This window comes from Oncorhynchus mykiss, chromosome 5 (genome assembly GCF_057628025.1).
Source record: "Oncorhynchus mykiss isolate SJ-2025 chromosome 5, ASM5762802v1, whole genome shotgun sequence".
Lineage (NCBI taxonomy): Eukaryota > Metazoa > Chordata > Actinopteri > Salmoniformes > Salmonidae > Oncorhynchus > Oncorhynchus mykiss.
The window spans coordinates 32153665-32170000 of NC_143026.1; the positions used below are offsets into that span (position 1 = coordinate 32153665).

Below are 16336 nucleotides of genomic sequence, written 5' to 3' on the forward strand. Positions count from 1 at the left end.
ACTTACCACAGGTGAGATAAATTACACAGTAAACGAGAATCATTGCCTCCAACCAAATTAATTAGAATGGTGAACAATATTTAGTACAATTTTTTAATGTTTTTATTTCAGTTAATATGTTTTTCTTTTCTTTGTCCTGTCTAGTTCTAAATCAAACAAATACATGTGTAAACACCAATTTATTTTTTTAAATTTCAACTTATTTTAGAAGAAATAGTGTCATGCATGTAAGCCATTTGTGTAGAAATGGGAAAGCAAAAGCTGTTCTGTCAGCTATTCCTAATTTATAGGATTGTATCTGCCAATATTTATAGCTGTATTCGTAAGCTTCTCTGGTAGGACTCTCTCATCTTGTCCTTGATTTGCAAGCCTGACAATTTGGTTGAGATAGAATTAGTGACGAAGAAATGTTTTCTGTGAAGAACAACAATAAACACAAGAGCTACTCAATGTGGTCGTAAATTGATGGATGAAACCAGCAGGGTTTCTTGTTTTCTGCAAACAGAGTGCAGAGGTAAGCAGGATTGGTATGAAAAGTGCTTACTGACAAACAGTAAAAGGGCTTTATGTAAAATCACTCAAATCCACAGAGACATGAAACTGCTTGACTAGAGACAGTTTGGATCTAGTGCAATCAGGGTACATCAGGTACAATTCCACCATTGTGAATTTATATTTGAATCCGTTGTTCAAGGTTTTATTGCAATTGAGTTTAATTGTGTAAAAGCTTCCCTGCTTCTTAAAAATGGTTCCCCTCTATTCTTTATCTTAAACAGGGATGATGCATTAGAGCTGGCTTCAGTGAAACTCTATTGCAGAAGCTCCACAGGCACTTGTAGAAATGACTCATGGCCATCAAATACAACATTATCTCTTGAAAAGATTATGCTCTTTTTCTCATTTGAGCTCTTAATACATTCTCAAGTCTTACTCATACGCTACATGACTAAAAGTATGTGGATATCGTTGAACATCTCCTTCCAGAATCATGGGCATTAATATGGAGTTGGTCTCCCCTTTGCTGCTATAACAGCATCCACTCTTCTGGGAAGGATTTCCATTAGATGTAGGAACATTGTTGCGGGGACTTAGTAAGTGAGCATTAGTAAGGTCGGGCACTGATGGTGGGTGATTAGGCCTGGCTCGCATTCCAATTCATCCCAAAGCTGGTCGATGGGGTTGAGGTCAGGGCTTTGTGGAGACCAATTAAGTTCTTCCAAACCGATCTCGACAAACCATTTCTGTATGGACCATGCTTTATGCATGAGGACATTGTCATGCTGGAACAGGAAAGGGCCTTCCCCAAACTGTGTCCACAAAGTTAGTAGCACAGACTTGTATAGAATTTCATTGTATGTTGTAGCGTTAAGATCCTCACTGGAACTAAGGGGCCTAGCCCAAACCCTTAAAAACAGCCCCAGACCATTATTCCTCCTCCACCAAACTTTACAGTTGGCACCATGCATTCTGGCAGGTAGCATTCTCCTGGCATCCGCCAAACCCAGATGAGTCCGTCAGACTGCCAGATGGGGAAGCGTGATTCATCACTGCAGGGAAAGCGTTTCCCCTACTCTAGAGTGAAATGGTGGTGAGCTTTACACTACTCCGGCCGACGTTTTGCATTGAACATGGTAATCTTAGGCTTATGTGTGGCTGCTCGGCCAAGGAAACCCATTTCATGAAGCACCTGACGAACAGTTCTTGTGCTGGCGTTGCTTCCAGAGGCCATTTGGAAATAGGTAGTGATTATTGCAACCGAGGACAACAGTTTTACACACTACGCACTTCAGCACTCGGCGGTCCCGTTCTGTGAGCTTGTGTGGCCAACCACTTCGCGGCTGAGCCGTTGTTGCTCCTAGACGTTTCCACTTCACAATAACAACACTTACAGTTGACTGGGACAGGTCTAGCAGGGCAGAAATTTGACGAACTGACTTGTTGGAAAGGTGGCATCCTATGACGGTCCCACGTTGAAAGTTACTGAGCTCTTCAGTAAGGTCATTCTACTGCAAATGTTTGTCGATTGAGATTGCATGGCTTTGTGCTTGATTTTTATACACCTGTCCGAAACGTGTGTCTGACATAGCTATAAACACTCATTTGAAGGGGTCTCCACATACCGTTGTATGCCAGGGCCTTTAAGTGCAAATTTGGAGGAAATTTGGATAATCTGACAAGAATAAACCTTGTGACATTGTACACAGCCCATACAGCGTCAACTCCTCTGGTACTTTGCTAAAATGGGACAAATTGTCACCAGGGCATCACATTCGTCCAGTGATCCAGCGTTCTGCGACAGCTGTCAGCCCATGGCGTGAGAGTACCATGGTAGTCATCAGGAAAAGCATATTGACAGACACAGAGGACGACCATTCTGTTCTGCTCCGGTGCTGGTGTAAGCACCCATTTTGGCCATGGGAGGGCTGCAAAGATATATGAACAGTAAGGCCTTTTAGAGTTTCTCACAGTCCCCTGCAATTGATGTATGGGTGAAGTGTGTGTGGTTTGACTCATAAGCTGATTTGATAAATGCTGTACAAGCACAAATACTGACCGCTACCTACGGTGAGGTGAGAGACTGAAGAGCTGGCAGTTTTCCAACCTTTAGTATACATACCGAAGGGAAATGTAATGTTTAGGAGAGGCATTTCACAACACAGTGATAAGGATTATTGTACTGTACATCATATCTCACTGGAACATACACTGCTCAAAAAAATAAAGGGAACACAATGTAACTCCAAGTCAATCACACTTCTGTGAAATCAAACTGTCCACTTAGGAAGCAACACTGATTGACAATAAATTTCACATGCTGTTGTGCAAATGGAATAGACAACAGGTGGAAATTATAGGCAATTAGCAAGACACCCCCAATAAAGGAGTGGTTCTGCAGGTGGTGACCACAGACGACTTCTCAGTTCCTATGCTTCCTGGCTGATGTTTTAGTCACTTTTGAATGCTGGCGGTGCTTTCACTCTAGTGGTAGCATGAGATGGAGTCTACAACCCACACAAGTGGCTCAGGTAGTGCAGCTCATCCAGGATGGCACATCAATGCGAGCTGTGGCAAGAAGGTTTGCTGTGTCTGTCATCGTAGTGTCCAGAGCATGGAGGCACTACCAGGAGACAGGCCAGTACATCAGGAGACGTGGAGGAGGCTGTAGGAGGGCAACAACCCAGCAGCAGGACCGCTACCTCCGCCTTTGTGCAAGGAAGAGCAGGAGGAGCACTGCCAGAGCCCTGCAAAATGACCTCCAGCAGGCCACAAATGTGCATGTGTCTGCTCAAATGGTCAGAAACAGACTCCATGAGGGTGGTATGAGAGCCTGACGTCCACAGGTGTGGGTTGTGCTTACAGCCCAACACCGTGCAGGACGTTTGGCATTTGCCAGAGAACTCCAAGATTGGCAAATTTGCCACTGGCGCCCTGTGCTCTTCATAGATCCCTCAGGAGACCATCCGCCACCTCATCAGGAGCATGCCCAGGTGTTGTAGGGAGGTCATACAGGCACGTGGAGGCCACACACACTACTGAGCCTCATTTTGACTTGTTTTAAGGACATTACATCAAAGTTGGATCAGCCTGTGTTGTGGTTTTCCACTTTTATTTTGAGTGTGACTCCAAATCCAGACCTGAATGGGTTGATAAATTTGATTTCCATTGATAAGTTTTGTGTGATTTTATTGTCGGCACATTCAACTATGTAAATATTTCATTCATTCAGATCTATGATGTGTTATTTTAGTAATCATCCACCGATCCCATCAAAAATGTAACCTTCAAACGCTAAATTACAGTTACATCACAACAAGCAGTACAACAAGGGTTTAATGTGGTGCAGTGTGGGTGTTGTTGTGAGAACTAAACAGGACGTTTTGAATAAAGAAATAAATGCTAATCCACCCTGCTGCCGTTGTCTCTCGGTTTACATGAACATTTACTTTTTAGGGTTGGTCTGGGCCTCATTGAAAGCAAAACGCATGGCATTTTTCTATGTAAACAAAGCAATGTCCAATGACAGAAATTACAACCTTGACTATATCCCATCTATTGTGACTACTGTCCAGTGTTGCGGTAAAGACAAACATTGCTCTTCGTATTAAATATAGCCTTTTAATGAGAAATAGATTATTATATGAAACATTCATTTGAAATAAGCTGATATAATGATTTCAACATAACAGCAAAAATTACATATGCAAGGTATTAGGAGCTGTATCTTCAAATGTATTCATGGAACATTGCAGTGATGTTATGCTGATAGAGCTAATGTGTGCTTGTTTCATGTATGCAGTGGTCAAAACTAACTCATTTCATATTGTATATTTCATATACTTTGATCAAAACAGTCAGAAATTACCATCCCTCTCTGAGATTCATAATGAAGTAAATCACTTGAGAATGGAGTGTAATTGTAATTTGTGCAAGGTACACCAACAGTAATTGTGGTTATTCTCAGTAATAATGGCCTCTTTTGTTCTCTTGAAATTACTATAATTCATGTTGTCTTTGATGTTATAACTATTACAACACAACGTTTCTATTTACAGGTATAATGTACATAGGAGAGACAGTGTCAGGAAATTGAGACTTCAATCTCTTACTGATGGTTAATTTTCCCACATGCACAAACCAGCCGGCCTTTAGGTAGAAAACATGTATCTCAGGATGAGATGAGCAACAGATCTGCATTGATATGGTCTGAGTTGCTAAATTCCTTTGAATGTCTATCTTGTATTTTAATGTTTGTACTGTAACTAAACTAAGAGCAATTTCCCTCCTCTAAGTATTTGAAAGGGATAGGTAACAGGCACTTAATAATAATATAGGTAGTGTTCTTTGATACTTCTGAGATAGTATGACATTTGACATTATGTTAAATTCTGTAGCTATATATAGCTATAAACATATTTCATGCCGGTGCTTTCAATAAAGTATGACTAGAAATATTAAACAATCTTGTTTCTGAGGGTTAAAATCTGTTTTGCATGGTCATTAGAAAGTTAAGATCCAACGTGGCATTAAGAAAATAAAGATTAAAATCAACAGAAGTATTTGAAGCTTTTATATTTCCCATCTGTTTCTCATCTGGGTTCACTCTATTTAACAGAAATCCAATTACTTTACAATGTCATCCCATAATTCCACAGAATATACTCTCTTTGTCCACTGTGCTGTCCTCCATTTTAAATTAATTGGGGGGGGGGGGGGGGGGGGGGGAATAACAACTACATAAAAAACACAAATGGGACATTTTTCATGTTTTTGAAAAATGTATGGGGTGCTTTTCCATGTCTTATGTGTACTCAGGGAAATGTATGGCTTTTATGGTGTCTGTTGCAGATGTACGTGAATGATCCATGTGCCGTAAAGCTTGACACATCAGCAGTCACAAGGTGTACATTTTGCAAAGCTGTACGAAGTAGCATTGATTGTTCATCTTCAGACCACAATATATACTCAGGCACCAGAAGAAACCACCTCATGGGAAATGCAGGTAGAATTTCAAACATGGGAGGTAGTGCCTAAAGACAAGTTTTTAGCTTTGCCTGGATTCACTCGCTCTCAAATGACACATTCAATTAACGAACATCAATAAGCATCAGGCGAAATAAAGGTATACACATACAGTATATAAACAGCTGGCTTCCGTTATTTGACATGAAATGACTTTCTGCTGCCTTATACCTTACTACACAAAGAACGGTATGCAGACTTGTCATGGATTATCAATTTTTCAAAGAGAATATATAGCTAATGCTTACAGCTTACAGTTTGCTAGGTTATTTAACCCTTAAAATGTATAAATGCCTTCATTCTGTATTAAACTGTCCTTTTACATATTTGTAATATTTTGTTTGTTGATAAAGCATATTCACTGAAATAAAAGGATGATATCTGGTCTGCCCTAATGCGACTAAAAAGGTTTAACTTAGTAAAGAATGGCAGTTTCAGATATAACCTTTGTTCCCTTAGAGTAAAATAAAGGCCTCTTTGTCACCAGAAGATGGATACATTTTTTTCTTATTCTCTTTTTATGCTATTTTAGGAAATGACAGACATGCTGGGACAAATATGGTACAGTCTTTAAAGTGGTTTCTATGAATCTTCTTCTTTATCCAACTAAAAGGCTTCATCAATGTTTTGGATTTCTCTTTAACAATTACACTTACAAAGTTGTTAATATTACATCAAAAGGCAGAACAAAAAGGTCCAAAAAGAAAAAAAAGAGATAAGTAAATAAAAAGGAATATTCCCAAACAGTTCTATTTTTAGTATCTGTTTGATCTTCTTTTTGTTTGTTTGTTTACTGTATCTCAGCAGAGTTTGGTAGTCAGGTGATCTGATTGTTTCAGTATCTCTGCGTTGTACATGTCCAAGGCATGGTTGACCCGGATCATCTCGCTGTTGTTCAGCTTGAGCCTGTGCTTCAGCATACATGAAAACAGGTCCAGCTGGGGTTTCCCGGGCGCCACTGGAGGGGCCAGGCGGTTAATCCGCTCCCTAATGTCCAGTAGCAAGAGCATGACAGAGGAGGAGGAGTAAAACTGAGTCCCCTGTGTGTACGACTGGTTCACCTGCTGCACGGCGCTGCGGAGCAGGTCAGCGTTGAAGCGCAAGCTGTAGCCAAACACCTGGATGTCAGAGATCTTGATGTAGATCTGGCGCTTGTTAGGATCGGACAAGTCGACGGGACCGTGGCCCGTATCGTTGCGCAGCCCGGTGGGCACCTTGGCTCGGCTTCGTAGGTAGATGTGTACTGTCTCAAAGAACGTCTTCCACCGGTTGCCTAGCAGCAGGGTCCAGTTGAAGCACTGGGAGTTCCCCAGCCTTGTTTTCTCCCAGCGCGGGTAGCCGTGCTCGCCAAAGGGCATGCTCCAACCCTCCGAGTGGCTGCCGCTGAACGGGTTAACGTAAACAAAGAACATGGGGTCAATGCTGCTGTTGCGCATCTGGCAGATCTTCATGGACAGTCCGTTGATCATGTGGAGGTAGTCCATCCGGTTCTTGTTGCTCTTCAGGGTCAGGGACATGCGCTTGCGCCACCGTGGGTCGAAGAATGTCTCCAGGCGGATCTCGTTGCTTATGAAGGTGGTGTGGATGTAGAGACGCGAGTCCATCTTCTGGAGCAAGTACTTGAGCTCCAGGTCCTGGAAGTCCAGGTCAGTCTCGAAGCTGATGAACTGCTCACTGCGCTCAGAGTCCACGTTCTGGGGCTCACAGCGACCTCTGTATAGCTTGTAGCCCTTATTGCAGGAGCCGCACTGCGAGATGTTGGCCAGGCTGCACATGGCACAGCTGTTGTTGCCCCCGATGATACATGGGATGGGTCTCTGGCATAGGGTGACACCCGTGTGGCACACGCACGTCCTCTGGCTCTCCAGGAAGGTCCCCCAGAAACCATTCTCATTGCAGTAGAGGAAGGACTGGACCCTGTTTAGCCACTGCATCACAGACCTGGAGATTGGATAGAGAGAAAGATAATGGAAGAAAGTGGAAAGAAAGAAAGAAAGAAAGAAAGAGAGAAAGAGAGAAAGAGAGAAAAGAAAGGAGGAGAAGAAGAAAGGAGGAGAAGAAGAAACAGAGTGTCAGAGCCAGAGTGAGCGACAGGGAAAATGCAACAATGGGAGGGGAGATACAGGGATAAAACAAATGCACCATTATTAATGACTGTTTAGCAAGCACAAACTCAGTGTTAAAGTCTGAGGATTCAATTCCACTGTCACTGCCACAGCCTGGTACTGTTTGTAAGGGTGTAGTCATTGGAGGGGATAATGTATTCCTCAAAGACGGAGTGGAGTTCCTTTATTTCCTTCATGTGGGATGGCAGCACTATTTCCTATGCAAAACGCGTCTCTTATTCTCCCTCAGGCATCCCTTTCTGTCAACTTGACAGTACTGAAACGCTCTACTGGGAGACTGTGAGATGAGGGTGAATCCAGAATCCTGATTTCTAGGAGAGGATTGAGAGGATGAGCTAAAGGTTAGCCTGATATGCTAATGAACCGGCATGGTAACAACGACGGATGACCTGGTGCTTGAAAGGGCAGGGAGCCCCAAGCCATCCCAAAATGAACCATGGGTAGGGCATGGGAAGGGGAGAGAGGAAACACTCTTCAGACTCAAACTACTTTTTCTCCTCTGGGATGTGAAATAGGTTGAAGGATATGAGGATTTGAGGATTAATGTACAATTATAATGAGACAGATTCCAAAAAGTGAATACTGCTTTAGCTGTATGGATACATGATTGGAAAGTTTTACTTTGAGTTAGCACTGATTCTGAACAAATTAAGTTCAGATCTGAGAAAATGTATTTTAATCCGTTTAACATTTTCATCTTTGCAGTGTCTTTACTTAGCAATTCTTGCATCAACCTGAATCCATTACTTTGTGAACACTGATTAAACTGACAAAAAGCAGATGTACTTATAAGGCAGTCTTCATAATGTCTGCATATATTTTCAGTCCTACCCAGATAAAAGTCCCTATCTCTTTGTGTTCCCCTTAACTGAGGAGTATCCAAGGATAAGAGAAACATTATGAAATAACAAAGACAAGGCTGAATGCATGTCCCGCAACATTGACCCTACTATGCACTTTGAGAAAAGAATGCTTTTGTTGACGGCCATAAATTCATCCCGCTCTTATCTCTACAGGACATAAAGACAAAGCCAATGGCCATTGTGTTGGACTGAAAAATAGGTTCCAGTGCTCATGTAAGAGCATCTTGAATCTTGAGAGGAATCTTGAATGTTTCACAGAGGAGATTGATAAATGTACCATGACTAAACAAACAAAGTTGACAGACAAAACTTATAGACAGGTTTTCAATTATGTTTGCAGCAAGGATAAACTGTACAGAACACCATTTTGACAAACGTGTCTCCAAAGCTTCAGAGAACACAATACACTAAGAAAAAAAGGTTATATTGAGAAACTAAAAGGGTTATTCGACTGTCCCCATAGGAGAACCCTTTGAAGAACCATTTTTGGTTCCTGGTACAACTGTTTTGGGTTCCATGTAGAACCCTTTCCACAGAGGGTTCTACATGGAACCAAAAAAGGGTTCTCCCTGGAATCAAAAAAGTTATCCTATGGCGACAACCCTTTTCTTCTAAGAGTGTAGTCCTCTGGCATTGACGCAAAGCTTGAGGTATAAGGCCCTAGTCTTCCTTTTCCCTGCTCTTTGGTACTTATTGGACTATTGAGAAATATTTTGCTGCATAATCTACGGATTCTACGCATTATCACAAATGAAAAAACAAAATACATTTAAAATATTTTGCGGACGTTTACGCCACAAAGATTGAACCATTCCTATTAGTTTTGTTATATATTCATTTACATATGAGAGGCAGGCATACTCATAATATTCCATATATCCCCCCTTGAATTCATTGTCAATAACTGGAGTTTTGTGTGTGTGTGGTCGGTCCCGTTTAAGATTACGGAGGAGGTTTTTTGGGGGGAGCATGGCCTTATTTCTATTACAGGATATTGGACGACTGTCATTCATATTCCATTCACCCAGCTCAATGTAACATCGATATGTTTCTGCTACTACACGATTCTCACATTTTCCCTATACCCTAACATGAGGTTGCTACAACTTAGGCTACGAATTAATGTTTACAATGTAGGTGAATAGGTCGAGAGAAAAATTTGAGAAATCAAAGTGACCGACAGTGACACATTCAATACCACATTGTACACTCTTGCCTGCATCTACTTGCTGGTCTAGGGTGTATTCATTAGTCCAAAGAGTTGCAAACAAGAGTTTTTATTGGACAAATTTGTATATCCTCGTTTCATTCCGTTTGCTTCCCTTTTTCAACAGAATTTGTCTTAATGAATACACCCCTGATAGCCCACACACAGTTCACTTTCATAGCAGCCACAAACAAACAGCATGATCACTTTGCTCGTTGAATGATTCCTTCTCGCATCTACGCGCTGTCCTCCTCTCACCTTTTCCCTTCGCTTGTGAAGTTCAGTGCACAACACAACAACTGTCTTTGACCAGGCAAAAAAACCTTTCCAAGCCAAGCCTTCATATCATAACCACTAAACACTATACACATCCTACATTGTTGTCACCACATTAGCTAACTCAGAGTCAACATAGCTACTAGATACAATCTTGCAGTATAGTGTACAGCCAGTTACACCGTCAGGCCCCAGTGGCAATAAATTAAAACAACCAAAAGATTAAAAAATAAAATAAATAAAAAATAAAGCAGAGCCCTCACTGCTGCTCGATCATCCTATTTTTCCAACTTAATTGAGGAAAATAAGAACAATCCGAAATTTATTTTTGATACTGTCAAACAGAAAACTAAAAAGCAACATTCCCCAAGTGAGGATGGCTCTTACTTCAGCAGTAATAAATTCATGAACATCTTTGAGGAAAAGATCATGATCATTAGAAAGCAAATTACGGACTCCTCTTTAAATCTGCGTATTCCTCCAAAGCTCAGTTGTCCTGAGTCTGCACAACTCTGACAGGACCTAGGATCAAGAGAGACACTCAAGTATTTTAGTACTTTATCACTTGACACATTGATGAAAATAATCATGGCCTCTAAACCTTCAAGCTGCATACTGGACCCTATTCCAACTAAACTACTGAAGGAGCTGCTTCCTGTGCTTGGCCCTCCTATGTTGAACATAATAAACGGCTCTCTATCCACCGGGTGTGTACCAAACTCACTAAAAGTGAGAGTAATAAAGCCTCTCTTGAAAGAGCCAAACCTTGACTCACAAAATATATATATCGGCCTATATCGAATCTTCCACCAAATTTTTTTTAAAAGCTGTTGCGCAGAAACTCACTGCTTTCCTGAAGACAAACAATGTATACGAAATGCTTCAGTCTGGTTTTAGACTCTATCATAGCACTGAGACTGCACTTGTGAAGGTGGTAAATTACCTTTTAATGGCGTCAGACCGAGGCTCTGCATCTGTAATCATGCTCCTAGACCTTAGTGCTGCTTTTGAAACCATCGACCACCACATTCTTTTGCAGAGATTGGAAACACAAATTGGTCTTCACGGACAAGTTCTGGCCTGGTTTAGATCTTATCTGTCGGAAAGATATCTGTTTGTCTCTGTGAATGGTTTGTCCTTTGACAAATCAACTGTAAATTTCGGTGTTCCTCAAGGTTCCATTTTAGGAACACTATTGTTTTCACTATATATTTTACCTCTTGGGGATGTCATTCGAAAACATAATGTTAACTTTCAATGCTATGCGGATGACACACAGCTGAACATTTCAATGTAACATGGTGAAGCCCCAACATTGCCCTCGCTAGAAGCCTGTGTTTCAGACATAAGGAAGTGGATGGCTGCAAACTTTCTACTTTTAAACTCAGAAAAAACAGAGATGCTAGATCTAGGTCCCAAGAAACAAAGAGATCTTCTGTTGAATCTGACAATTAATCTTGATGGTTGTACAATCGTCTCAAATAAAACTGTGAAGGACCTCGGCATTACTCTGGAACCTGATCTCTCTTTTGACAAACATATCAAGACTGTTTCAAGGACAACTTTTTTCCATCTACGTAACATTGCAAAAATCAGAAACTTTCTGTCCAAAAATTATGCAGAAAAATGTATCCATGCTTTTGTTACTTCTAGGTTAGACTACTGCAATGCTCTACTTTCCGGCTACCCGGATAAAGCACTAAATAAACTTCAGTTAGTACTAAATACGGCTGCTAGAATCCTGACTAGAACAAAAAAATTTGATCATATTACTCCAGTGCTAGCCTCCCTACACTGGCTTCCCGTTAAGGCAAGGGCTGATTTCAAGGTTTTACTGCTAACCTACAAAGCATTACATGGGCTTGCTCCTACCTATCTTTCCGATTTGGTCCTGCTGTACATACCTACACGTATGCTATGGTCACAAGACGCAGGCCTCCTAATTGTCCCTAGAATTTCTAAGCAAACAGCTGAAGGCAGGGCTTTCTCTAACCCTATTACAGAGGCTGAGTCACTGGCTTACTGGTGCTCTTTCATGCCGTCCCTAGGAGGGGTGCGTCACTTGAGTGGGTTGAGTCACTGACGTGATCGTCCTGTCTGGGTTGGCGCCCCCCCTTGGGTTGTGCCGTGGCGGAGATCTTTGTGGGCTATACTCGGCCTTGTCTCAGGATGGTAAGTTGGTGGCTGAAGATATCCCTCTAGTGGTGTGGGAGCTGTGCTTTGGCAAAGTGGTTGGGGTTATGTCCTTCCTGTTTAGCCCTGTCCGGGGGTATCATCAGATGGGGCCACAGTGTCTCCTGACCCCTCCTGTCTCAGCCTCCAGTATTTATGCTGCAGTAGTTTATGTGTCGGGGGGCTAGGGTCAGTTTGTTATATCTGGAGTACGTCTCCTGTCTTATCCGGTGTCCTGTGTGAATTTAAGTATGCTCTCTCTCTTTCTCTCTTTCTTTCTCTCTCTCGGAGGACCTGAGCCCTAGGACCATGCCTCAGGACTAACTGGCATGATGACTCCTTGCTGTCCCCAGTCCACCTGGCCGTGCTGCTGCTCCAGTTTCAACTGTTCTGCCTGCGGCTTTGGAACCCTGACCCGTTCACCGGATTTGCTACCTGTCCCAGACCTGCTGTTTTCAACTCTCTAGAGACAGCATGAGCGGTAGAGATGCTCTTAATGATCGGCTATAAAAAGCCAACTGACATTTACTCCTGAGGTGCTGACTTGCTGCAACCTCGACAACTACTGTGATTATTATTATTTGACCATACTGGTCATTTATGAACATTTGAACATCTTGGCCATGTTCTGTTATAATCTCTACCCGGCACAGCCAGAAGAGGACTGGCCACCCCTCATAGCCTGGTTCCTCTCTACGTTTCTTCCTAGGTTTCTGACTTTCTACTGAGTTTTTCCTAGCCACCGTGCTTCTACACCTGCATTGCTTGCTGTTTGGGGTTTTAGGCTGGTTTTCTGTAAAGCACTTTGAGATATCAGCTGATGTAAGAAGGGCTATATAAACACATTTGATTTGATTAACTTGACATGGAAAAGTTCCAGTTTTGGATAGCCTTAGCCAGCTAGCTAACTTAACATCCCTCTCTGTTTGAGGCAGATTGGGTGGACAACATGTCAGTTCATGCTGCAATAGCTCTGATAGGTTGGAAAACATCCTCCGGAACTCGTCATAATTACTGTGTAATTCTATGGAAGGGGGCGAGAACCATGAGCCTCATAGGTTTTGTATAGAAATCAATATACCCAGAGGAGGACGGAAACTAGCTGTCCTCTGGCTACACCCTTGTGCTATTCTACAGAGTGCTGTTGAGTCTACTGCAGACCTTCATTGCAAAACAGTTTGTTTTAATCAATTATTTGGTGATGTGAATATATTTAGTATATTTTTATTTTAAAAAGTTTACTTTTTAATGTTTCACTATTTTTATTTTTATGTTAATTCACTGGGAGGATGATCCTCCCCTTCCTCCTCTGAGGAGCCTCCACTGTCTGAAAAATGGGGGTAAAATATGTTCCATCAAATAACTGCTTTCCACAATATGCAGTTTGAGCGCATCTTGCTGGTAGTTGTCTTTTTCCTTATTCATTTCCCTCCAAAACAAGTGACTGGGTTGAGTTTTCCACAGGGGATGAGTTGGAAATTAGTGGGAATGAATGCTGTTTGTTTTCGCGAATCATAGCACAATCTCAGTGTTTGTAACGGGGCATCAGACAGCTCACAAGTCCCCTTCTGTGTAGGGGAATGAGTGAAGAAGAAAGAGAGAATGATAAAATGAGAGAAATACAAGAGAGAGGGAGGTACAGCATACAGAGAGAAAGACAGATACAGAGAAGGATATATATTTGACGATACTGATGATTGAATGACATAATTGTCCTAGTGGTGCATGACATTGGAGGACAAAAATAGCCTGTGATTTCATTACTGATAGAAGTTCTTATGTAAGGGAGTTATTATGTACCAGACATGCACTACATATGCAAAAGTATATGGACACCCCTTCAAATGAGCGGATTTGGCTTTCTGGTTTATGGTTATGTGTGGCCGAGCAGCCGCACACAGGCCTAAAATCACCATGCGCAATGCGAAGCGTCGGCTGGAGTGATGTAAAGTTCACCGCCATTGGACTCTGGAGCAGTGGATTCATAGTGCCAACTGTACATTTTAGAGGAGGAGGAATAATGGTCTGGGGCTGTTTTTCATGGTTCGGGCTAGGCCACTTAGTTCCTATGAGGGGAAATCTTAACGCTACAGCATACAATGACATTCTACACGATTTTGTGGAAAGCCCTTTCCTGTTTCAGCATAACAACGCCCCCATGCACAAAGTGAGGTCCATACAGAAATGGTTTGTCAAGATTGGTGTGGAAGAACTTGACTGGCCTGCACAGAGCCCTGACCTCACCCCATCGAATACCTTTGGGATGAATTAGAACACCAACTGTGAGCCAGGCCTAATCGCCCAACATCAGTGTCCGACCTCAATTATGTTCTTGTGGCTGAATGGAAGCAAGTCCCTTCAGCAATGTTCCAACATCTAGTGGAAAGCCTTCCCAGAAGAGTGGAGGCTGTTTTAAGAGCATAGGAGGACCAACTCCATATTAATGCCCATGATTTTGGAAGTAGATGTTCTACGAGCAGGTGTCCACATTATTTTGGTAATGTAGTGTATCTTAACATCCATAACCCTGTCAAAGTCAAATTGGTAAACATGTCTAAGGATAATTACTTTGATACATAGACACATATGCCGATTACTTGGTCGGGAGTTATGCTATTTGATATTGGTTACCATTAAAAACATAGTGTTTTTACCTCATAACACATCTCATGTTTTTCTAATGTGAGCTCATTCCACCTCCAGTCTAACAGCTCCAGGCTGATGAGGTCCTGTGTGGCTCAGTTGGTAGAAACTGCCGCTTATGATACCAGCATTGTGGGTTTGATTCCCACAGTGGCCCAGTATGGAAATGCATGCACTCAATATTGTAAGTTGCATTTGATAAGAGCTTCTGCTGAATGACTTAAATGACAAATGACTGCAATTAGAGCTAGCCATCACTGAGGGACAGAGACTTATCTGGGGCCTTTCATATGTAGAGATGGACACCACGCTTTGGTTGCTCATTTAATTACAGTTGGTTCTTTGATGGAATAACACATTTATCTTAGAGATATGGCGTATGTGTCCATGAAATGGCAACCAGGCTTAAATAAGCAAACACCATCCTTCACTGTAGCTCAAGCTTAAGCCTATGAAAATATGACTTACGCACATGGCTCATGGTTGTGTAGTCATTTGTTTACGCAGAGGGCCAGGAGTATTTATTGACCATGTGATCTGACCAGGAAAACGTAGTGGCTCACAGTAAAAACACAAAATCTCATGATCCTAATTCTGTAGTACATCCAGTACCACAGCATGCTAAAAGGAAACCGATGATGAAGCTCTACTCTGTGCTGCTTTGAATATTCCACTCATTATCCCTGCAAAAACACCATCAATGTTTAAAAGGGTACGGTCCAGCTATGCGTGTAGATTGCCTGTGGATTGTGTAACAGTGATTATTGGTAGAGATTTAAAACCTCTACAGGCTCGGTGTCCCCTCCGCAGGACGGTTGAGCTAACATAGGCTTATGTGAGTAGCATGAGACTGTAAGTAACAAGAACATTTCCCAGGACATAGACATATCTGATAAGGGCAGAAAGCTTAAATTCTTGTTAATTTAACTTCACTGTCCAAATTACAGTAGCTATTACAGTGAACGAATACCATGTTATTCTTTGAGGAGAGTGCACAGTTAGGAACTTGAAAATGTATTAATAAACCAGTTAGGCACATTTGGGTAGTCTTTATACAACATTTTGAATAGAAATGCAATGGTTATTTGGATTAGTCTAAAGCTTTGCACATTGTTGTAACTTTAATGTATCACAGAGTCAATGTTTAAGTTTATTATTTGAGCCGTATCTAAAGATATTTCTTTAGATTTATTTGCATATGTAATTATATTGGGTTGTGTTGAATTACGCTTTTTGACTGCAAGTCCCAGAATGCCTTGCGAGAGGAATGAGTGATAACGCGCCAATTATGTGCAGGTGCTAGTGATTGTGGCTGACTTTCCGATAGCATCTTACCTGCATTGCTCTGTACCAAAACAATTGTTGTTAAATGTAACGTAAACAAGTATTCTTACTAAAATAAGCTTTCGTATTAAAACCGACGTTTCGAGTCATTACTAAGAAGTTAGTTAATCTAAAACACATATACTGTTGCCATCTAGTGGCCAAAATCTAAATTCCGCGTAGATTCCTAAGTCATATATTGGCCT

General features: G+C 41.7%; 1 protein-coding gene across 1 annotated transcript in view; it reads right to left on the reverse strand.

Moving 5' to 3' along the window:
- Positions 1 to 4096: 4096 nt before the first annotated feature.
- Positions 4097 to 16336, reverse strand: part of LOC110523605 (BMP/retinoic acid-inducible neural-specific protein 1-like) — a 162488-nt gene continuing 150248 nt past the window's right edge. Inside the window, exon 8 of the mRNA XM_021602462.3 lies at positions 4097 to 7461. Within this exon, the coding sequence (XP_021458137.2) occupies positions 6321 to 7461 (1141 nt within the window). The 3' untranslated portion in view covers positions 4097 to 6320. The remainder of the gene's footprint in view (positions 7462 to 16336) is intronic.